Source organism: Perognathus longimembris, chromosome 1 (genome assembly GCF_023159225.1).
Source record: "Perognathus longimembris pacificus isolate PPM17 chromosome 1, ASM2315922v1, whole genome shotgun sequence".
NCBI lineage: Eukaryota > Metazoa > Chordata > Mammalia > Rodentia > Heteromyidae > Perognathus > Perognathus longimembris.
In genome coordinates this window covers 10,960,377-10,985,244 of record NC_063161.1, presented here as the reverse complement: position 1 = coordinate 10,985,244, position 24,868 = coordinate 10,960,377, and the positions used below count along the sequence as shown (strand labels likewise).

General features: G+C 49.2%; 1 protein-coding gene across 1 annotated transcript in view; it reads right to left on the bottom strand.

Annotated features, from left to right (window-relative positions):
• Positions 1–4,989: 4,989 nt before the first annotated feature.
• Positions 4,990–24,868, bottom strand: part of Syn3 (synapsin III) — a 370,475-nt gene continuing 350,596 nt past the window's right edge. Inside the window, exons 10-14 of the mRNA XM_048356384.1 lie at positions 17,966–18,068; positions 14,022–14,156; positions 12,997–13,084; positions 7,658–7,949; positions 4,990–5,560 (exon numbers count right to left, since the gene is read on the bottom strand). Of these exons, the coding sequence (XP_048212341.1) occupies positions 5,428–5,560; positions 7,658–7,949; positions 12,997–13,084; positions 14,022–14,156; positions 17,966–18,068 (751 nt within the window). The 3' untranslated portion in view covers positions 4,990–5,427. The remainder of the gene's footprint in view (positions 5,561–7,657; positions 7,950–12,996; positions 13,085–14,021; positions 14,157–17,965; positions 18,069–24,868) is intronic.

Genomic DNA, 24,868 nt, shown 5'->3' with positions numbered 1-24,868 from the left:
CTTAAAATCCAAATCACAACACAGGAATAAAATAGTATTTGCATCTGCAGAAAATACTTAGGAATATTGCCAATGTCTTCCTGCTTTTTAAAAAAATCTGTTTTGCATATAAGGAAATGGCTTGGAATGTTATGTCCTGCAAGAATTTTTTGAGTCCTATTTACACATGAATTTAATGTTTTTGCTACACATGTGAATTGTTTCCATCACAGTGAAGAGATTCAGTTGGTAGGATATTCTTGAAGCCATGTCACCTTGATATAGGTAGAGGATTGGTGCTGTGGCTATTCCTTGGTGTGATATTTTATAATATCTGCGCTACAGGATAGCTTCTTCAAACATCCACCAGATTGCAGATGGCTTTGTTTGGGTTTGGCTAAAAGGGTCACCCTGAAGATGGAATGGGACCAAATGTATTCAGCTCTTCCAACATATCTCTTTATGGTCTTGTAAGTTGCACTGTGTAATGTGTGTGTGTGTGTGTGTGTGTGTGTGTGTGTGTGTGTGTGTGCAGTTGTAGGGTGAGAGACTGATGGCCAGAAGCACCAGGTCCCACGAAACAGTTCATTTTCAGAACACAGTCATTTCCTGAGGGTCCTTGCGAGGCCCCTGGTGATGTCAAGGGTACAGAGCTGCTTTCCAGCCTCACCTGGGATCTACCAGATGTTACAAATCTCTCTTTGTTTAGGATATTGGCGATGTGCCCTAAACCTAAATTTGGGCACTTCTCAAAATAGTGTTACAGGTCCTTAAAACCATTCTCAAAGCATTTCCTCTTGACTAGTAGCAACATTTACAGTTCTAAGTTTGTAAGATCCTCCCTTTTTGCCATCAGACCGGTTAGGCGCGTTATGTATTGCTGCTGGGTAGTGAGTGAAACTTGCTTGGTACTGACTGGTCGTTCGCTGTGCGATGTGCAACCCCACTTCTGAGTACTGAGATGCAGCTGAGCCCGGAGTGCCAGTTCCGTGTCACTAACTCGGAGCTCTTTCTGTGGCCCTTCATCTCCCCTTTAATCACTTCACTAACGGACTTGTTTCCCTCCCCCAATCTGTATTTATAAAAGACAAATCGCAGTTTGGCATGGCTGATACTGCAGTCATGGTACATGTCCCCTCTTTCCAGCTTAGTTCACTGTCATTCCCCGTGTTCAAGCTGTTGACTTCTGACCCTTGCTGCTTCCCAACTGCTGAGACTCTGCCTTGCTCAGTATCTCAGTAGTTTTTCCCCTGATGGTGCTGAGCGTCTCTCCTGTCTGCCTCGCTCCCACTCTGCACAGAGCCTCAGAATGGAGCTGACCAGCTGGGCTCTTGCTTCGCCTCTGTGCCACGGGGCAGTGCCCTTTGGTGGAGTGGACAGGGTTATTGCGATATACCTGGTAAGTCTCATCAAGATTGATTTTAACTGCAGTTAAGTCTTCCAGGACTTCCCAAGAGACGGCAGCACTTGCTTGCAGGCTTCCAGAGCAAAACAGGTGCAGTGTTAATTGAGTGGTCAGGGAAGAGCCACCTCGCTTAGTTTTAGATTGGCTTGCAGCCATTCTAGTCCTTCCTCTTGATTTCTCCATTGAAGTGAGAATACAAGGCCCAAATGTCCACATCTCTCATCTCTTCCGGCTGCGTGTGTTGTCTGTGGAAACAAGGAGCTTCTGTTTCTTTCCTGCCCTGCGCTGGATAAATGGACCCATTTGGCTTGCTTGTCACCTAACCTTCTGATTTGACTCCAAGCCAAAGGTGCCACCTCTTACTGGAGTCTAAATATTACACCGAGACCCTTAATTTAATCTGGGTGCCACTTAGGGTCTTGGGAACAACAATCAACATTTGCCAGCGTGGGTCTAACCAGCCACCCTGGCTCTAAGTAAATAGGAGATAGATGCAAAGGGACTCAGGCATTGAATAGGCTAATCCTCCATGACAAAAGTTACCACGGGTTCTGCCAGACTGCCTAGACCAGCTAGCCCGTGACTAACCCGCATCCACTCACCCATTCCAAACACAAAACAACATGCCACCACGCTGCTGATGAAGCTGAATGAAGCACAAGAGCTGGGTCTGCTGCTGGCACTGGCCGGGCGCACACTGCGTGTGCCGTCACAACAGCTGGAACCAGGGTTGTTTTCAAGGCTCTGCTGTTTGGTAGGGAGTGCAAGTAGAAGGCTGCTTCCTGTCCTAAACAAGCTCTGTTCCTCTAGTTCTGGACTGTTCCCTGTACTTTCTCTGGTCGCCCTGACCCTGGCAATTCTCCCTGGCCTCCAGCTGTGGCAGCCCTGTGCTCCCCTGCTACCACAGGGCCAGTCTCCTGGTCCTCTCCTGCTTCCAGCTCAGTCAGGTCTTTCTGAGGTTAAAAACATGCCATGAGTCTTATTGTCTCATCTTGGTTTGGTTCTGTCTCTAGGCCAGTGACTTCCTTCAACAGATGTGCTTAGAAAACACAGCCTTTTCCTTCCTTCTTAATACCTGATGCTTTATTAATGTCCCATTTCTAGGAGGGCCAGCTTAAAACGTGCTATGAACACCTATCCTGAGCCCAGTGGTGTGCATTCTGCACTTTGTTCGTGGGGCTTATGCTGGCGACACCCCCCCAAGCTTGTTTCCTTTCCCTACCTCCTGTGGGAAACTCAGACGAGGACTTTCAGAAGACAGTAGAGGCTCAGAACATGAGTTTGCTGCTGCAGATTTTCTATGTGGGTGAAAACCACTTCTCAAAACGATTCTTGTTTTCCTTTGAGACAGGGTTCCACTTGGCTATGGAGCCAGACTGGCTTTGAACTCACAATCCTGCCCTAGTTTTTTGGCCACTACCCCAGTGGGCTTGCTGACCCTTTAGAGAAGAAAAGAATGAATTTCCCTGTTGATAGGGACTGAGGCTTGGGCAGGGTGTAGTTAGAAAGGGAACTAAGGGGAGAGGAAGGATGTGTATCTGCCAGTGCCCGGAATTTCACTTTAAAGTGGAGGACAGCATCATTTATCTCTGGAGGCCACACTCTCTGGCTGGCAGAGCATTCCTCACAGGCTGGAGTTTTCAAGGCCCTACTCATTGGGGGCCAGTTGAATGGGGCTTTGTTGTGTTTCAGCTCCCCTAGGGCAGCTTGGAGGGAAAATCTGAGCCTTTCTCAGGGGTCGGTGTTGTAAAACAAAGCCAAAACAACAAATATAACCTTTACAATCTATACACAATGCCCCCACTTCCCTTTCTTTTGCCCTTTCCCATCTCCAAATGTCACAACCATTCACGGTTATATTTTTGGAAGGAATGGGTTGGTTTATAGGAGCAAACAGCCCATTTGTCTCCATGCACCTATACTTTCTTGGCCTCATGTACGGATCCATGGAAAATTATTTAGATGTGCTTGCTGGAAGCTAGCGTTGCGTGATGGATGTGGATATACCTGTACGTGGCTCTAAAATCAAGTTGCCTGGCCTTGTTGGAGTGGTAGAGTCTGTGCTACCACTGGTTACAGAGATATTGGAAGACTTAGGTGTTTCTAGGGACGAGGGACAGAATGTAGGAAGTGAGGAAACTTGGTCCTCACGGTCATTTGTGGAGCCCCAAGACAGAAGAAAGAGGGAGATGTGGGCAGAGTGGGGCTAGATATTCCAGGAGGGGACTGTCACAGAGACACTGGCGTGAACAGAGCATAGACACAGAATAAAGCCTGTGGGCCTTTTGGTTCTAAAAAGAGTACCAGCCAGTCCCCGGGCTGCTCCTGTTGCCTAATTATGGCTTCTAGTGGTCCCTGGTCAGCAGACCCCATCTGATCTTTCTTATACCAGAGCTGCTGTTTATTGCTAAGTCCAAACCAGGGGTCCTCCTGAACAAGAGGAGAAAGAGGATTTCCAAACCTGGGGTCTCTTGCTCTGATGGGCTTGATCGTGAGAGTAGGAGGAAAGGCAAGGAGGATGACAACGACCCTCAAGCCCAAGTGGGTTTTTGACAGCCAAGGCAAACCTAGCACTCCTGACACAGAGCCGAGACACAGCCAATAGCCAGTTGGAAAGCCACACTGAAGGTGGGTCTCTAGCTTTGTCCCCACCACCCTAATCTGGGTTGGGAGGACCAAAAGGACGCTGATGGCTTCTGTGTGCGTGGGAACCCGGATCACCAGCCAGTACCGGTGTCTGGGCATAACTGGGAGCTGCTCCAGGCCAAGGATGCTCCAGTTTTCACTCTCATGCCTCCGACACATCAGGTTGCCAAATGGCTTTTGGGGGGAGAATATGGCCGGGTCCTAACATTCTGGGCTCTTCCTGGGACCAAGAGTCAGCTTCTGGAACTGACAAGGTTTCTAGCACCATGTGCTTCATGATGTGGGGGCACCCCTGGATTCCACTGACACCCACGCCAGGGGCAGCTGGTATAGGGCTAAGAACACCAGGGAGGGAAACAGGATGACTTTTTGTTTTCTTCCCAGCTCGGCTGTCAACTTGCTTAGTCAAAGAAGTTAGGGTAACACAACGTTAGAGCACATGTCTTGCTAGCAGAAATTTGACAAGCCTCGACGTGTCGTATGTATCTCCAAACAGAAATGTGGCATTTCCTAAGCCTGTCCGGTCATCGGACCCTGTTGACCTGCGCAGATCACAGAAAACGCCACAGAGAAGATCCTGTGGCTGCACCTCTGCTCCTGTCATGTTTACTCTCGCTGCTTCCAGCAGCCTCATGGCAGAGTCACACAGAAGGGAGCCGGCCCACCTGCGCTCCTCCCTCACGGAGCAGGCCAGCTTTCCCACAAGCTCCTGCGGCCTACCGTGCCATTAATGGAAGAGCCTACGTGTCACCGGCATTGGCTTCTTCTTGACTCCCAAGATCCCACGGGGCCCAGTGGGACGAGGCTCCTGCTTGCTCCGTCCGAAGGTGAGTCTCTGCGGAGTGAGTGGGAATGGGGGAGGGGTGGTAGATTCCCAGGATGCACTTGTCACTTGGCTGTGAAAAACACTTCAAAAAAATCTCCTCCTAGATTGCTGAAGTCTGATGACAGCATCTGTGTTTGGTGGAGGGCTTGTGTGTGTGTGTGTGGGGGGGTGTGGGGGCCCCCAAAAGGAAGGTCCTGAAAAGAAGGCTCAAAGGCAAGCAAAACAAGAATGTGAACAGCAGACACATGGACATGCCACTTGGCATGGGGGTGGGGTAGGGAGCAGGCATTGTGGGTAGGTGGGGCATTGCCAGTTCTTTCTGGAAGGCCTGTGTGGAGGGGCCTGGATGCTCTCCGAGGCCCACCGCTCAAGGCAGATAGCATCTCGATGCCACAGCAATGCAGAATGGGCACACGTGGATGACTGCATCGTGGGTCCAGGGTGTTTAGGAAGCATGTTCCCAGGCCCACCGTCTGTTTCTGCCAGGAGCCAAGGCCAAGGAGGAGGCAGGAGGCGGGGGGGGGGGGGGGGGAGTCCCAGCATCCTCCTGCCCACACCAGCCGGAGCAGGGCTAGTCAGAGAACAGGCTGGCGAAGGATTTTCTCAGGTTGCGAATGGTCTCGGCCTTGGCCTCGTCTTCACTCGGAGCCCCACGCTGGGCGGCGTCTGATGTGCCCAGGCTGTTGGTCAATGACTGGGATTTGCTGCAATAGAAAGATAGGAGGCTGAGACTTCTAGGAAAGGAGTCGGGGCAGGGGGTGGGGGGCAGGCAGCTGAGCCCAGCCATCCATCAGAACAACAGTGAGACCAGAAAGCAGGCGGTAGCACTTACACAACGGATCAGGGACCCTGAGTGCGTCACCTGCGCAGGTGTTTGTTAGGCCAGGGCCTTGTGTTTTCCAGGCAGGGGCTCCTCCACTTTTTTGCCTTAAGTTACCTTTCAGATGGGGTCTTGCTCTTTGGCCTGGGTGGGCCTTGGGTTGGCTCTTCCTAGACTCTCCTCCTGAGTGGCTGGGATTACAGCATGCCGCACTCTGTCTGGACTTGGCATTCTTATGTTCCAAGTGCAGAAATTGAGCCTCAATGTGAGTGAACAACCCCAGCTCTCATTCTTCCTGCCATCCCAGTGGCCCAGGCAGCCTGATCTCTCTCCCGCCTGTGTGTGCAAACCTGTGGCGACAGCTACAATGCGCTGGATCCACACAGGTTACAGTTGCTCCCACTGTAGCTTCCAGCACTCCCGGGGGGGGGGGGGATCAGAAAGCCTTTGTCCTGGGACCTCTCGGGTCTTAAGCAAGGGACTTCAGCGTCTCAAGGCCTCTTTTGCCGCATTTACTCCCAAGGCCTCTTCTCCCTCTGAGATGCAGGCTTTTAATTCCTACCTCTTTCTTAAAGCCCCCCTCCCCACTTTTTTTTTTTGCTGGTGCTTCTTCTCCATCTTGGGACTGCCAGGGTGCCACTGTTTGAACAGCAGTGTGCCATTTTCCCTGAATGCTTTGCAAGAGCCAGCTGGTAGTCCCTCCTTGCTCAATGTCTGCTCAGTGCCAGGCCTAGTGCTAGGTGACGGGTGTGGAGAGGGCTGAGAATCAGGCCCTCACCATCCAGGGGAGGTGACAGACAGACCTTGCCCATAAGTTAAGGAGAAGGGGGGGGGGTGAGGAGGGCAAAGGGAGAGGGTAAATGTGTGTGTGTGTGTGTGAAAAGGTCAAATACTTCATGTCCATGTATGAACAGTGAAGACTGTGGAGACTGACTTGGAAAGAGAAGGGGAAAGTTGGGTAGGGTGGCACGGGGTAGAGTCTGATCAAGGTACACAGGACACAGTTATGGACACGTCAAAATGAAAACTTGTTGTACAATTGAACGATACTAGCAAAAAATCAATAAATAAAGAGGCCTGTGGGCAAATCCTCATCAAAACAAAGGCCTTCTCTTATGTCTTGCTTATTTCTCTTATGGAGTCTTCCCCAGGACACAGCACCGCATGGGGATTTGCTAAATTATCTGCAGCCTGGAACTATGTGAAGTTATGCTCTGAGGCCGAGGGTAGCTCTGCGGTGGACTGCCTGCTTAGCGTGCACAGGCCCCCGGGATAGAAGGGACGTGTGTACACTAGTGAGGTGCCAGTAGTCTTCTGTGTGCAAACTCGCTGTGAATCCGTACGCCACAACACCTGCCTGTGAAGTTAAAAATGCATGTCTCCCTTGATGTAACGATGCCATTTCAGGTATTTCCTCTGCAGTGAGTATGGAAACTATGAAGGGAGATGTTCATGAACAAGCTTCTACTATAGTGGATTACTTGAATGGACCCAATTGAATTTAAGTTGCAGACAGAAAAATAGAAGTGCCTTTTAAAATAGAGAGAGCGTTATTGATACTCACAATTACCTGGAATTCAGATCTATCTGGGTTCCTCATGTGTACTCTGTCATCTCTACAGATACACAGGATGTCTAGAAACTGTTCTGGCTCTACAGAACCTTCTAGATAAACTAAACTCAATTACCGAATCAAAACGTTATGAACCAAGAAAGTATCTGTGGTTTTTTTTTTTTTTTTTTTTCAAAGCCACTAAGTTTTGGGGGCATTTTGTTACACAGCACGTGCTAACAGATATATGTTCTAATAGAAGGCTATGGTAGGAAATAATCTGTACTCTCACCTTCCTGGGCCCTGCCACACATACACCATCTTCAAGGCCTGTTTCCGGCCCCGTCCTCACTGAGTCTTCTTCTGTCTCAAACCTGCCCAGCCCTCGCTCCATTCCCAATCCGCTGGTTGCCATTCCCAAGCACTTACTTGAGATGGGGGTGTGGTGGGGCTGCTTTCTGGGGCTCCTCACCCTGCTGGGAGGTGCTGCGCCCTTGCACAGGAGGCCGGGGCTGTGAGCTGAGGTTGGTGCCCGGCTTGGAGGCCTGGTTGGGAGAGCTGCCCCCCGAGGCCCGAGATAGTTGTGGCGAGCCTGGGGACCTTTGCTGCTGAGGAGATCCGGACTGAGGGCTCCCGGGCTGCTGGCCTTGCGGGGAGAGCCTCTGCTGGGAGGGGCTTCTGGACCTGGGAGGCTGAGGAGACTGAGCTTGACGAGCCCCCCCTGGAAGCCAAAGAGAAAAACAAGATAGGTTTGGGTTTGTTGTTAGGATAAAGACGGCCGGGGACAAGTAACAGATAGAGGGGCTTCGCACACTGGCATGCGGAGGGATCACGGGGTGGGGGGAGGTGTGGCACAAGGGATCTGGAGTGATATGAAGGACTCAATTGTTTCCACCTTGCCCCAGATGCATACATAGAAGCCCGAACCCTCAATGCAACTGCATTTGCGGTAGGGTCTTTTGTTGTTATTGGTGTTCATGGGGTTTGAACTCAGGGCCCGGGTGCTGTCTCTGAGCTTTTTTTTTGTTGAAGGCTACTGCTTTACCACTCACAGCCACAGCACCCCTTCCCGTTTTCTAGTGGTTAATCGGAGATAAAAGTCTCACAGACTTTCCTGCCCAGGCTGGCTTTGAACAGCGATCCTCACATCTCAGCCTCCTGAGTGGCTAGGATGACGGGCGCCAGCCACCAGCACCCGGTTGAGGTAGGGTCTTTTTAAGGGAGATGACTGAGGTTAGAGGGGGATCCGGTGAGGCTCTGATCCAAAAGGCGGGGTTCCTGATCCAAAGAGACAGGGGTATGGAGTGGGTGCATGTGATCGGCTATAAACCGCCCTCAGGCACCTTGGTCTCGTATTCCCAGCTCCAGAACCATGTGACAAGAAGCCTGGGTTGCTTACGGCCCTGGGGCTGTGGCACGTCATCATCAAGGTAGCCAGGATCATGATTCTGCAATTCCGCTCAGCTCCTAGGCGGTACTAGGGCTTTGAGCTGTGAGACTCATGGTTGTTAAATTGGTGGGTTGTGCGGGAGTCAGCTTCTCTTTTCTTTTTTTTTTTGGTTCACTGCCAGTTTGCACATCGCTCCCTTTGGAAGCTGTAAGGAGAACAGTCCCTTACGCTTGGGGAAACTGACCAGAGGAAGAGGTAGTAGGCTTAAAATGTAGATGTTTGTGTGAGCAAGAGTTTGTCTCCCACCCCACCCCCCTTCCCCAGTGGCTACCCAGTGACTGTACCGAGTCATACCTCCAACCAAACAAGTTACTTTTGAGATAGGTCTCCCTTTGTGCCTAGGCCTGTGCCTGGACTGTGATCTGCCTCTTTTGCGCTTCCCATCCTAGCTGGGATGATATCACACAATCCCAGCTTTGTCTGCTGAGATGGGTTTTCTTTTTTCTTTTTTCTGCCTGAGCAGGTCTGGGACCATGATCCTCTCTTAGCCTCCCACATAACTAGAACGACAGGTGTGTACCACAGGGCCCCTCCATCATTTTAGGTGAGGTGTCTGTGTAGGCCTGGGCTGGCCTCAAACCCCAGCCTTCCTGATCTCAGCTCCCACATAGCTTGGATTACAGGCTTGAGCACCAGACAAAGCCCCCTGATTTAAAAAGGGTCCTGGTTTGTAAGATGCTGGTTACATGTTTGTTTTCTAAACCCACTATAGGTCAAAGATGTAGTTTTACCTTAAGTTCCCTACCCTTACCCATGGGTTCACAATATTTTAGAAAACCTGAATACTCATTCAATAACTCATTATTTCTTGAGTCCATATTTTATCCTTGTGATCCATTAAGAGACACTGTAGTCATTTCTTACAACTTCCTGGAAAAGAAAACAATTGGATTTTTTTTTTGAGCACAAATAAAAAACCCACCTTAACGTATATTTAGAATGTATTTGCCTGAGCACAAGATGGGTGCTAAAAAGAGGCTGAAGTTTATTGAAAGAGAACTTCACTTTTATGGAGTCTGAAAATGAACAGTGAGCCAGGTGCTCTCATTTGTCATCCTAGCTACTCAGGAGGCTGGGATCTGAGGACCACAGTTCAAAGGCATCATGGACAGGAAAGCCCGTCAGAGTTTTATCTCCAGTAAACTACCAACAAAAGCCACAAGTAGGGCTATGGCTCAAGTCGTAGAGTGCTACCCTGGAGCAAAAAGGCTCAGGGACAGCGCCCAGGCCCTGAGTTCTCACCCCAGAATAGGCACAAAAACAAACACACACACAGACACACACACACACACACAAATAAAATAAAAAAATATATATATAAAGAAGAAAAGGCTGGGAATGTGGCTTAATGGCAGAGTGCTTGCCTAGCATGCACGAAGCCCTGGGTTCGATTCCTCAGCACCACATAAACAGAAAAAGCCAAAAGTGGCACTGTGGCTCAAGTGGTAGAGTGCTAGCCTTGAATAAAAAAGCAGCTCAGGGACAGTACCCAGGACTGGCAAAATAAACAAATAAAAATAAATGAATTTAAAACAAGGTAATTATATAACCTGTTTGTTTGGAGAAATGGGTGATAATGTTGTTGTTGTGTTCAATTAGCCTTGCTATTTTCAACCTGAATGTTAATTCACCTCTTTAACTACCTTAACTGGTTTTAAGCTGATTATTTTTCAGTTCACTCCATGTGTGTTTAGCCACATGCTCCTTAAAATAATATCTCTTTATCAAGCACGGTTTTACTGTGTGCCAGAGAGGAAACTCGAATACAGTGGCTCTCTGTTTTAAAGGGCCTCTGATCTAACGTGTTTTAAAGTCAGTCCTGGGAAGAGAGTGAGGGGAGGGGGCAGGGCAAGCCAGGAGCCTGGTAGGGGGATGAATAAAGCACTTTTGGGCCATTTATAACTGTAGGATAACTGCCAGGCAGGGGTGAAGAAGCTTCTAGTTCCAAAGATGATTGATAACTGGAATGAACAATCCCCATAACAGGACTATTCGATTGGCTATTAAAATGGTTAGAAAGATACACATTATTATTTCATAAATTACTAACATAAGAACTCAGAACTTCTCAGTACTGTCCCTGTGTCACACCGCTTGCTGATTCCCCCCACCTCCTTGCACTCCGAGAGCATCCCAGCATTCAACGTGGTTACTCCTTGTTCCACCCTTATCTCTGAGGAAACAGAGGCCCAGAGAGGTGATGTAACTTGCCTAAGGTCGGCAAGGTAGTGAGACATGGAACTGGGTTCAAATCACTCACCTATGTGTATGTCAGAAGAATACTAATGTTCATTTGTACTCACTACAGGGTGGTTAGGATCTTAGAAGCTGCCCTAGGGCCCATGGATTAAAGATGTGGTCCCATGACACCATGGGAGGGGGTGGAGCCTCTAGGGGGTGGGGCCTGGTGGAAGGAAGTTAGGTCATTGGGGACTTCCCTTCAAGGGGATATGGGGACCTTGGGACCAACCCCCACATTCATTCTCTCTCTCTCTCTCTCTCATGTTCTTGTTCACATTTTTATTCATTTATTTTTTTTTTTTGGCCAGTCCTGGGCCTTGGACTCAGGGCCTGAGCACCATCCCTAGCTTCTTCCCGCTCAAGGCTAGCACTCTGCCACCTGAGCCACAGCGCCCCTTCTGGCCGTTTTCCATATATGTGGTGCTGGGGAATCGAAACGAGAACTTCATGTGTAGGAGGCAAGCGCTCTTGCCACTAGGCCATATTCCCAGCCCCTTGTTCACATTTTCTTAGATATTCTCTCATCTGTTCTCTGTCTATGATCTCTCTCTCCTGCTCTCTCTCTGCCAGTCTCTGCATGGGGTAATAGTTTTCTTCCACCTCATGCTCCCACCATGAATGTGTTGTTACCACAGGCCCAAAGCAATGGGCCAAGTGACTGTGTACTAATGAAACCATGAGCCACACTACAACTTTCCTGTTTGAATTTCTTACAATGTCTTGACAGCTGTGGAAAGCTGACTACACATACTCTATACAGTTACACGCTCTTCTTTTTCCTGCTCTCTGCTTCTGCAGGAAGAGAAGCCTAGACAAGAGAGGTCGATGGGAAAGCCTGGTGAATGGCAATTGCATATGGTGTTCATGAAGTGTCATTATGTTTTCTTGCAAGGGGATCTGAATATTTAGATGATGGGGATTTGTCAGTGTGGAGAGTCGGAGAAAAACTGCAGGGATAAAGAAAAAGACATGAGCAAGACTTTCAAACAAAGGGCGGGGGCAGCCCGGGGACAGCTGACTCTGGCCTCTGGAATGAGTGCAATTGTGAGCAAGTGATTTTATTCGGAGAAGACTATTTGACCACAGAGGCGAAAGGTCCTCTAGCCCAGGATTTTGACAAATGTGATCATATTTACTGCAGGATTGAATGTAATGGAGCTTACTGGAAGAAAACCACCTCAAGTTTGCAAAAAAGTATACTATTTTTTTTTTTTTTGCCAGTCCTGGGCCTTGGACTCAGGGCCTGAGCACTGTCCCTGGCTTCTTTTTTGCTCAAGGCTAGCACTCTGCCACTTGAGCCACAGTGCCACTTCTGGCCATTTTCTGTATATGTGGTGCTGGGGAATCGAACCCAGGGCTTCAAGTATACGAGGCAAGCACTCTTGCCACTAGGCCATATCCCTAGCCCCGAAAAAGTATACTATTATAAAATATTGAATAGTTAATACATATGTAGATATCTATTTATTAACATATCTATAATGGGGAAAGAAGGAAGGAGGGATGGAAAGAATGAAGGCAGGAAGGCAGGGAGAAGGAAGGAGGAAGGGAAGGAGAGAGGGGCATTTTACCTAGACCTGTAGAAGAGGAAGCCATCTGGTCCCCAAGACCCATTTTTCCCAAGAAGTAATGCATCTGTCGCTTTAGTAAGCAGAGCTAAAGGCCAGGTCATGATTGAAACACTAACACCACACCTCTACTACCATTTCTACCTCTTTCTCATGAACACACACACACACACACACACACACACACACACACACACACACACACACCCTATAATCAGGCACCAGTAGAGGCTAGAAATAAACCCTTTCTAGAAAGATCTGAAAAGCCAGACTTGTAAACCTGCCATCTTCTGTGTCTCCCTGGGCAATGGGCCAACGTCCAGGAAGAAGGGTGCGCCAAGGTGGAGTGGCTCTCCAGGTGAGAGGATGAACTATGGGCAGGGATGTCACCAGCACAGTGCCTGGCTCACATGGGGGCCCTTCAGTGCACGTCAGTCCCAGAAGTTACACGTGGGCCCTCGGGGCATCTCAACCCTAAGGGGTTCCTCCAGGGCTGGTGCGGCTCTTACCTTGTGGAGGTGGGCGGGGCTGGGGCTGTCCCAGCTGAGGTCCTAGCTGGCTTTGCCCAGGGGATTTTGCAGGTTTTGTCTGTGGAGCCTGGAATAGGAGACAGAGAGAGAGGATGCCAGGGATTTTTTTTTTTGGGGGGGGGTTGGTCATGGGATTTGAACTCAGGACTTGGGCGCTATCCCTAAGCTTTTGTGCTCAAGGCTAGCTCTCTACCACGTTGAGCCACAGTGCTACTTCTGGTTTTCCGGTGGTTAATTGGAGATAAGAATCTCCTGCCTGGGGCTGGCTTTGAACCAGGAACCTCAGATCTCAGCCTCCTTAGTTGCTAGGATCACAGGTGTGAGCCACCAGTGCCCAGCTTGGGAGCCAGGTTTTGTAAATATCTACATCACAGAAGCAAAACCTACAGATGGTGCCTGGTTCATAAGTGTGCATGGTGGCTTCCCATGCAAGTTTGCCTCCATGTAGCTATGACCCCACTAAAGACAAATCATTTCTGTGGTTGCCCTGCCCACCTTCCCCTACTGCAACCCCCTCAAATCTAACTGTTATTCAGACACCTAGGAACAGAGACGAGCTTCTGTGAGGAAAACGGGGGTAGGGTGAGGGGCGGGTTTTGAGACTTGCTTTCCCAGGAAGCTGGGAGCTTGTGAATTCTTTGGTAAGTGAGCTGGTGATCATGGGGGTAGTGTGTGTGTGTGTGTGTGTGTGTGTGTGCGCGCTCATATATACATGTAACACATGCACAAGTACCTGCTCAGGCCCAGGCTGGAAGGTACACACATGACAACTGCTAGATTTCCAAAGGCCAGTGGGATAGGAGTTTCCCCTCCGGATGGAGGAGGGAGGAAGAGCCAGGAAAGGCCTAAATCAACGCCCCCACCCCCACCCCAAGGCCATGCCCAATATCCCTCCCCCTTCTCCCCACAGGGGTTCCTTTTCTGGGGACTCTGCAGGACCCTGTGGTTCCCATGCAGGACAGCCCAGTCGGCATTTCTTAGGGCTTAGCTCCAGAGACTCTTACCCAGGGCCTCAGGGGGGAGGGCACTGTGCACCCTGGCATCAGGAGTTGGCTCATTTTGGAGATGACAAGGTCAGCCATCAGCTGTTTGTCCTCTTCCACGTGCTCTCCAATCAGAGGCATCGAGCTGTCCATCACCTGTGTGAGAGGAAACAAGGGGTTGGAAACACCCCAGGCCCTTTGGTGTGCTGGCTCTGGACAGAAGTGACCACTAGATGGCGATGTCCTCCACACAAACCCCTCAGCTCAGCCCCTCTGGCTGGCACTGGGCGGCCAGAGACGGCCAGTTCCCTACAGCTCTGTTGACACCAACTGCCTGGATTGGGTTCAGTGCGGCCTACAGACGTGGGCTGACAGCAACGTGACCCAGGCCTGGTGTAGGGGGTGGGGAGCATTTGCTGACCTTTCCTGTACTTTTCTTTGGGGAGCCAGTCTCCACCCACTCCTTTCCCACCCAGCTCCCTCTCTCTCCTTCCTTTGGCCCAAGGTCAAGGTTTTCCATGAAGCCGGAAGCAGTAAAGGTGGAGGCTTGGTCAGGGCAAAAATAACATAAAATTAAAAAAAAAAATGACAGGGGCTGGAAGTGACCGGGGGGGGGGGGGTTGAGAGAGAAGACGGAAGGGGAAGGGCTGTCCCGGGGACCCTGGCAGAACCCAGGCCTGGAAGGAAGCTCATTCCTCAGGAAGCCGGGCTGTTCTCACAGGAAGCAAAGTGCTTGCTCTCACAGGAGGGAACCCGGAAAGGGCCAGGTTTCCCGTTCTGCCTTCTTCGTAGCTGGTGATAGAAGGGACTCTCCCCAGGCCACATAAATCAGCAAGCCAGGTAATTTCCTGGACCGTTGGCACTGGAGGAGTGTCCACCTTGGCAGACCTGAGACGTGGCCGTGTTTGCTCCCTCTGCTCCACCAGGGAAATCTAGCCACCTGAATTCACCTGCCCCATCAACCCCGCCGCCTTTGCCTTCTCTTCTTCCCCACCAGGCTCTTTCTCCTCCGGGCCTGTATGCTTTGTTATTCCCTCTGTCTGTACCATACCTGGCAAACTGCTTATCTGTCAGGGAACCCCCTAGCCAGCCTTTCCTCCAGGAAACTGGGAAGTGCTGTTTTATTGATCACATACTGCCTGCTAGGTACCATTCCAAGCTCTGGGTATGGTCTCAGCATAGCTCCTCGAGGTAGGTGTTGTCATGAGGAGGAAACATGGCCAAAGACACGACCAGGGCCATGTCACTGGGGAAATCCTTACCAAGCACTGGGCAGCTCTTTCTGGTAAGAGATTGGAAGCAGCACCAAGGGGTTGGGACCCAGGCTCTTCTGTGACCTTTGCCAAGTCACTTTTCCTTTATGACTGTTAGTTTTTACCCCCCTCAATTAGAAACTAAGAGGTTGGAGCAGCTGCTCCAACAGCACCGGCAGGGACTTTTCCTTGGGCACCCATAGCTCCTGGGAAGTTGGAAAGCAAGCTACTTAAGGATGTGAATACAGATTCTAGCAGGTTCTGGAAACAGCTCTCAAAACAGTGGCTCCTTGGGTCACATGTAGACCTGACAGCCAGGATACCAGCGCCTGGCACAGGGGCTTCCTGGTCAAAATCATCTTGGTGACTTAACCACCGAAAGCCAATCTCCTGCCTTCCTGCCTGCCCTGCCCTCCTCCACCCACCCATTCGGGCTCTGGCTTCTTCCTCACGTACCCTACCATAGCAAGGAACCAGAGATGGAGAATTCTGGAATCCCCACTGTCAATGCACCCAGAGGAAGTGGGCATTCGAGTCTCCCCAGGGAAACATTTTTTCCCCTCCAGTAAGCAGCGTCATCTGGACACGCCAGAGGACAAGTTCAAGGGCATTTCCCTGGAGGCTGTCACTGGTGTGGAGATCTTCAGTAATAAGCATTTCACACACACACACACACACACACACACACACACACACACACACACACACACACGCCCTTGTTCTCACCACGGAGGTGGCTCAAAAAGCCCAGTATTTTTGGCTCTCTCTTGCCCCTCCCCTTCTGTTTTTCCTTATTGGGAGAAATACCATTTATATTCCTAGGAACACACTACCCCTCTCCACCAGCCCCACCCTGAAATCAAACTAGAAGAGAAATAACTCCGTAGTGCTTCTGAGAGGGGAGAAAAAAGTATGAAAAACCATCTTTTTCTTTCTCTTCGGGGAATAGTTAAGGAGTTGTTCCTTGTGGGTTTTTTTTTTTGAAGTCCATGTTTACTTTTTTAATTATTATTTTTTGCATTAAAAATGGGAAATGCAGCTATAATATTCAATGTGTATCCAATGGAATTCAGAAAACAGGGTAGGGGCTGGGAAGGGTCGGGGAGAGGGATAGAAGGAGAGATGCTGATCAAGGCACATCGTACTCATCAACTAACATGCACAGCGAATTAAAATACAGCAATAATAATACTAGAAAGCAAAATGATGTTATGAACTGGAATCATGGCACAGGGTTTTTTGTTCTTGTTGTTGTTTTCCTGTCAAAGACAGAAAGTACAGGGAACTCGAGAGATGCAGGTCCCAGGCACCGGGAAGGGCCCAGGCTGACTGATGAGGGGGTTGCTGTCCTCCAGGAGGGAACCGAGGCTCTGGGGAGCTGTCCCTGCCCTCCTGCCCCCTGCTGTGTCCTGGGTTTCCAACTTGGGGTTGGGTACCCGGTGTGCTGGCTCAATACAGTGAAGCGATGAACGCTTGAGAGGCGAAGCCAGGGTCCTATCGTCCACCCTGGAGAGGAGAGGCCACACGGGAGGCCCAGTGGGCAGCAGAAATTGGGGTGGCTCAGGCAGAGGGGCCTTGTCCCAGCCCCCAGGGAACCTAGGTGCCTGGCTCTTCTAGGAATGGCTTATCAGGTTGGCAGTTCTGTTCTCGGTGTTTCTACATGTCTCCTGAGTAGGGGCTGAGGGGTGTGTGTGTGGGGGAAGGGTGTGACTTCAGGTACAGGGGCAGGTGAGGAGACCTGGACCTCCACCGATCCTGTGGGAGCCCGCTCTATCCACCCAGGCACCCTCTGCCCTCCTTTGGGGCCTGCCCATGCCCTCCCCCCTCCATGGAGCTACCTGGCACAGCTGTGCCTCGGCTCCCTGAGGAGGGGGGAGGCCCGCGGGACGGGAGGACCGGCTGGCTCCTGTGGTCATCCCGGCCATGTGCTTCCCATTAGCCACCCACGCCCAGGGAGGGCCAGCCACAGGGCTGCCCCTCACGTGTCCTGGACTGGTGTCAGCCTGTCCCTCCCCTGTGGCCTGCGGAGGGAGGGCTGGGCGGGGAGGGGCAGCAGGGCAGCCTGGGAAGCTGGGGACAGGAGGGACTCGGAGGCCAGAGGGGCGAGATGGAGCATCTTGGGAGGAGAGGGGACACAGTAGGATCAGAAGAGACCTGGGTTACAGGATGGTCTCGAGGGACTTGGGGCTACAGCCCCCCCACCCACCGCCAGCCTCTCTCTGTGATATTCCCCTCATCTTCCCTTGCGGTCATGCAGCCCCCTGCCCTTCCTTGCCAGCCTTCCTCCTGCCAATCTGTAATCTCCTCGTCCGTCCTGCGCCCAGCCCACAGGAACTCCGAAGCCCACGAACAAATGGTGGAATCTCTGTGTGGTGACCGGAAGTGGGTTCACTTTCCCTGCTGGGATACTGAGGACAATAGTGAAGCCCTGTGGGATGGACTCTTGCTGTCTCTTGGTCAGATAGCTGGGGAGAGGGGTTAAATTCACACCCAGGGACTGTGTTCAGAATGGCGAAGCATGGGGCTTGCCACGGTGCCCGAGGTGGGGTAAGGTGACAGCATTGGGCGACGCTCCCTAAGGCCTGGGCTGCGTGTGTCAGGCCAAGTTTCAGGATATGGTTGACTGGGCCAGGGCCTGGTGTGGATTCCCACTGCCTGGGCCTCCCCTCAGAGCTGGGCTGGGGAAGGGGGGCAACCCCTTTCAACCCTCACCTCAATGATGTAATCTCGACCGTCCTTGCTGTGGACGGCTTTGACAGCACAGATGTCCAGGCCACCGAACATTTCTGAGCAGCTGTCCACCCAGAGCCTGTACCTGTAGGGACAGAAGGACAGACAGTGAGCACTAAAGAGGAAACAGAGCAGACACCTCGAGAGATGGAGAGAGAGAGAGAGAGAGAGAGAGAGAGAGAGAGAGAGAGAGAGAGAGAGAGACAGGCAGCGAGAGCAGAAGAGGAGGAGGGGGGGGAGGGAGGGAGAGAGAAAGAAAGAGAGAGAGAGAAAGAGAAAGAGAAAGAAAGGGAAAGGAGGGGAAAGGAGGGGAAGAGAGGGGAGGGGAAGCAGGAAGAAAGGAAAGGTGAAGGAGAGAAGAAACCAGAGTGTCCAGGTATATAAGAGACCATCCCTACTCACCCCACCCACCCCAGGACCTTTGCCAACTCTGTAGCAGAGAGCCGGCCCTGTCCCTAGCATCTAGAGCCACCCCAGACACCCAGCACTCCCCGCAGCCCTTTTCCCTTGGGAACGCCATCGGCCATCTGGGACCAGCCAGACAAGAGCCTGCAGGGACAAAGGGTGGATTCTCCCAGAGCTGGGGGTGGCGGGCAGGCAGGGAGCCTGGTGGGCTGCTCCCGCCTCACCCCAGGGGCCTGGCCCTCTGGACCCATTGCTTTTGTTTCCCTTCCAGCCACTTGATGGCTGCAGGGCCAGTTTGCTTTGCTGGGGACAGAACTCTATGCTGCCCTTTGACCCCGCAACAAGGGGACTGCTGTCTCTGGAGAAATCTTCAGGGCTTGCTCTTGGCTTCCCCTGTGGGCTAGATTTGGGAGTCAAAGGGGACTCTCTCTCCCTGCTCTTCAGGGTCACATGGGGGGTTGCCTGCTCTAAGAACCATTTATGTCTCTGAACCACAGGGCCTGGAATAAGGAGGAGTCATGGACTGTAGTGTTCTTAGTGTTTTCTCATTTGCTCATCAGCATCCACTGAGGCCCAGAGAGGGAGACGGGCTTGCCTGGGTCATGGACCCAAAGTAGTTCTCCTGGGATCTTTTTTTTTTTTTTTTTTTTGCCAGTCCTAGGGCTTGAACTCAAGGGTCTGAGATCTGTCCCTGTCTTCTTTTTGCTCAAAGCTAGCACTCTGCCACTTGAGCTACAGCACCACTTCTGGCCTTTTCCATATATGTGGTGCTGAGGAATCGAACCCAGGGCTTCATATATACGAGGCAAGCACTCTACTACTAGGTCATATTCCCAGCCCTGGGATCTTTCTTTAGTGGCAGCCAGGAACATGCTGGGAGTGAAAATCAGGATGAAGACTCATGCCTACATGTTCCCACCACACCCCATCTTGTGCCCACAGGGATGATTCCTCATTCTCTTAGCTTCAATTGCATCAATTGAGTGGCCGAACCCATTTCACAGGGGAATAATTGATATTCAGAGATGCATAATGGACTGTGGTTTTCAAAAGACCCCATCGGGTTTTAGGTCCCGAGTTAGCCACCTTTCCTCTCATTATGGATGGTCTGTTCCTACTCAACACCGGGCACTAGATACCCACAATCCTGTTACAAATTCCTCAGTAATTTTGTGTGAAGCTCCCCCTCTTGTAGCCTGTTTACTTGTTTGTAAAGTGGCATGGCCAGATCAAGTTACCTATTAGAATCACCAGGAGAACCAAACACAAGAAGAAATGGTCACCCCCTAAATTTCACTCAATTGTTAACCACAGACATGGGTCCCTGTCTAACACATATAATCCTGTCCAATCACAGAATTATACCTGCCTTGGCCATAGTGATTGGTTCAGAGATGGTCATGTGACCCAAGACTGGCCAACCAGTGAAAAAGGCTCAGGTCTAGGCTTTGAATGAAATGTTTGGAAATGAGATGTTTTCCTTCTGCCACACTAGGCAGAAGGCTCTGGGCTCGGAGGCACCATGTCCCCTCCCCCCACAAAGAAAGCACATCCCTAAGAAACCACATAGAAAAGAGCTCAGTGGAGGAGGATGGGTGGGGAAAAGTTCTCAGGCCTCGTGGAGGCTGGAACTCAAGATTTTAGCAACAGGAGCCAATACATCTCTCAAAGAACAAGTTGACCTGTGTTCTGGTCCAGGGTTCTTCAAGGAATACATGGAGGTAAGGATAAGATTTAAAAAAATGGGTATGTGTCATCTTAGGGCACAAAGAAAATCTGTACAAATTCAGAACTATTGAAATCACTCTCTGCATTCTCTCAGACCACAATGGAATAAAATTAGAGCTCAACACTAAAAGCCACCATAGAAAATCCGGCAACTCATGGAGACTGAAGAACACATTGCTCAACCCACAGTGGCTCATTGGAGAAATCAGAACAGAAATTCAAATGTTTATGGTATTTGACCAAAACAAGCACACAAAATACCAGCTCCTTTGGGACACGGCAAAGGCAGTGAAAATTTATAGCTCTAAGCACCTCCATCAACAAATTGGAGATCTATCAACCCAACAATTTAATGATGCACCTGAAGCTCCTTGAAGAAGAGCAACAAGCCAGGAGATGGAAGCAAATAATTAAAATTAAATGAATTAGAGTCCAAAAAAATAGAAAGAATCAAAATGAAGAGTTGGTTCTTCAAAAAAAATGAACAAAATAGACAGACCCTTAGCAAATTTTACCAAAAAAAAAAATGAAAAGAACACACCCAAATAAACAAAATCAGAGATGATACTGGAAACATCACCACAGAAACAATCAAGATTCATAATATTATAAGGGATGATTTTGCAAGCCTATATGCTAACAAATTTGAGAATCTGGAAGATATGGATGAATTTCTAGCAAATATTGATATGCCCAAACTTAACCAAGAAGATTTAAACCAACTAAACAGACCCATATCAGGTAATGAAATAGAAAACAGCAATAAGAGATCTCGCATCCAAAAAAAGCCCAGGTCCAGATGGATTCACAGAAGAATTCTATAAAGCCTTCAAAGCAGAACTCACACCAATACTTCTCAAACTCTTCAACAAAATTGAAAGTGAAAGTTTGCTACCAAACACATTCTATGAAGCCAGCATAACCCCTATCCCTAAACCAGATAGGGACTCAAAGAAAGAACCATAGGCCCATTTGCTGAATATTGATGCAAAACTTCTCAATAAAATTCTGGCCAATTGACTTCAACAAATCATTAAAAAAAAGTTATACACTATGATCAAACCAGATTCATTTCAGGGATGCAAAGCTTATTTAATATATGCAAGCCAACGAACATAATACACCACATCAACAGGAGCAAGGACAAGAATCACATGATTATTTCTATAGATGCAGAAAAAGCATTTGACAAAATTCAACACCCATTTATGATGAAAGCTTTGGAGAAACTAGGAATCCAGGGAACATTCCTGAATATAATAAAGGCAGTGTATGACAAACCTACAGCTTAATGGCAAAGAGTTAAAGCCATTTCCTTTAAAATCAGGAGCAAGGCAAGGATGTCTGCTCTTTCCAGCCTCTTCAACATAGCACTAGAATTCCTAGCCAGAGCAATAAGGCAAGAGGCAAAAATAATGAGGATCCCAATAGGGAAAGATGAAGTTAGGCTTTCTTTGCAGATAACATGATCCTGTATTTAAAGAACCCCATAGACTCTACTCCCAAGTTACATGAGCTGATCCAAAACTTTGGCAAAGTAGCAGGATATAAAATAAATCCTCAATAACAAACAGTACAAGAAAAGTATCCAATGCCTAACGTATGAAAGTGTAACCTCTCTGTACATCAGTTTTATAATAAAAACTTAAAAAAAATAAAATAAATCCTCAAAAATCAATGGCTTTTCTGTACGCCAACAATGAGATGAGTGAGACTGAAATCAGGAAATCAACTCCTTTTGTAATAGCCTCAAAACAAACAAACAACAAAAACCCCAAGCCTTAGGAATAACCTTAACCAAAGATGTGAAAGACCTCTAGGATGAAAACTTTGAAAATCTGACAAAGGAAATTAAAGCAGAACTAAGGAAATGGAAAAACCTCCCATGCTCCTGGATTGGGAGGATTAACATTGTGAGAATGGCAATACTGTCAAAGCCTATCTACAAATTCAATGCAATACCCATCAATATCCCAACACTATTCTTAAATGAAATAGAGGAAGCAATCCAAAAATTGATATGGAACAATAAAAGACCCCAAATAGCAAAAACAATCCTAAGCAGGAAGAACAGTACTAGAGGAATATCAATACCAAACTTCAAACTATATTACAAAGCTATAGTAATAAAAACAGCTTGCTATTGGCACAAGAATAGGCCTAAGGACCAATGGAATAGAATTGAAGATCCAGAAATGAATCCACAGACCTATGGCCACTTAATTTTTGATAAAGGAGCTAAAAAAATAGGATGGGGGGCTGGGGATATAGCCTAGTGGAAAGAGTGCCTGCCTCGGATACACGAGGCCCTAGGTTCGATTCCCCAGCACCACATATACAGAAAACGGCCAGAAGCGGCGCTGTGGCTCAAGTGGCAGAGTGCTAGCCTTGAGCGGGAAGAAGCCAGGGACAGTGCTCAGGCCCTGAGTCCAAGGCCCAGGACTGGCCAAAAAAAAAAAATAGGATGGATGAAAGGCAGCTTCTTCAACAAATGGTGCTGGCAAAATGGGTTAAACACCTGTAACAAACAAAAGCTAGATCTTTATATATCACCCTGCACCAGAAATCAATTCCAAATGGATTAAAGACCTTGTGGTAAAAGCAGATACCCTGAAAACATTGCATGAAAGAATAGGAGAAACATTTGGGTTCAATGGCACAGGTAGAAACTTTTTTAGTAAAGGCCCAGAAACACAACAAATCAAGGAAAGATTAGACAGATAGATTGCATCAAACTGCAGAGCTTTTACACAGCAAAGGACATAACTTGCAAGATAAATAGAAATCCCTGAGATTGGGAGAAGATCTTCACTGGCCATATGACAGACAAGGGACTAATATCTAAAATACAAGTAGAACTCAAAAAATTAAATTTCCCCAAAACAAATACTCAAAGAAACAACTGCCCCCTTAATAAATTGGCTAAGGACTTAAAAAGAGACTTCTCTGAAGAGGAAATGAGAATGGCCAAGAGGCACATGAAGAAGTGCTCTACATCACTGGCCATAAAAGAAATGCAAATCAAAACAACACTGAGATTCCACCTCACCCCAGTAAGAATGTCCATTATCAAGAAAACTAGGGGCTGGGGATATAGCCTAGTGGCAAGAGTGCCTGCCTCGGATACACGAGGCCCTAGGTTCGATTCCCCAGCACCACATATACAGAAAACGGCCAGAAGCGGCGCTGTGGCTCAAGTGGCAGAGTGCTAGCCTTGAGCGGGAAGAAGCCAGGGACAGTGCTCAGGCCCTGAGTCCAAGGCCCAGGACTGGCAAAAAAAAAAAAAAAAGAAAACTAATAACAACAGATGCTGGAGAGGATGTGGCTAAAAGGGAACCCAACTACACGGTGGGTGGGAGTGTAAACTTGTTCAACCACTCTGGAAAGCAGTGTGGAGGTTCCTCAAAAGGCTAAACATAGAGCTCCCCTATGACCCAGCAACCCCGCTTTTGGGCATTTAGCCAAAGGATTATAAGCAAGACCACACTACTACCAGCACAACTATATTCATCACAGCACACACACACACATACACACGTGTGTATGTGTGTGTTTTGTGAGGGTCCTGGGGCTTGAACTTAGGGCCTGGGTGTTATTCCTGTTGCTCAAGGCTAGCACACAATTACTTGAGTCATACCTCCACTTCTGGCTTTTTGGTGGTTAATTGTGAGCTTTCCTGCTTGGGCTGGCCTAGAACCACAATCCTTAGATCACAGCCCCCGAAGTAGCTAGGATTATAAGTGTGAGCCATTGGTGCCTTACTAGGACGAGGTCTTGTTACCATGGCCTCCTTCTTGCTCAGTACAACATGGCATGCAATAAGCACAGAGTAAATGTTTGCCTTTTTGTGTGTCTATGTGTGTATGCACCCCAATACTAGGGCTTGAACTTAGGGCCTGGGCATTGTTTTAGTTTGTACACTGTCCCTTAGGTTTTTTGTTTTTGTTTATTTTTTCTCAAGGCTGGTACTCTACCACTTGAGGCACATCTCTCCTTCTGGTTGTTTGGTTTTCTTTTTCTTCTTCTCTCTCTCTTGTGATTTGACTGCAGACAAGAACTCACACTTTCCTGCTGCTTGGGTTGGCTTCCAACCTTGATCCTCAGATCTCAGCTTTCTGAGTAGCTAGGCTTATAGGTGTGAGTCACTGACCCTTGGCTAGAACAGAGCCTTTTCACTGCATAGTCTGCCCACTGCCAGTGCTTACTTGCCAGCTGAAGTTCCTCACTGGGCCTTCGGGGGGAAACCATGTGTGGGTTGGCTCTTAATCAGCTAGGATGCCCCTTGGCAGTGCTTAAAGCAAGAAAGACCTGCAGGGCCTTCTGCCAGGGCAAGCAAGCCCCAGAAGCACTTGCCTCGTGGGAGGTCAGCCTGCCCTTGCTTGCATGGAGATGGGGCAGGGGGAAGGGGCTGTCTCCCCTGGCTCTGCAGTCATGGTGCTTTCTCACAGTCCTCAGCGCCTAGGAGAGCCTGGGGAGGGCTTCCTGACAGCTCCTGGGGTGGTGGGACAGGGCTGCAAAGACCCCTGGAGCATTCTGCTCTCAGCTGTCACTAATCAGTTCTGAGCTACTGGGCAGGTCACAGCCTCTTGATTCTCCCATCTGTAAAGAGCAGCCACTTTGGGGCCGGGAATGTGGCTTAGTGGTAGAGTGCTTGCCTGGCATGCATTAAGCCCTGGGTTCGATTCCTCAGGACCACCTAAACAGAAAAAGCCAGAAGTGGCGCTGTGGCTCAAGTGGTAGAGTGCTAGCCTT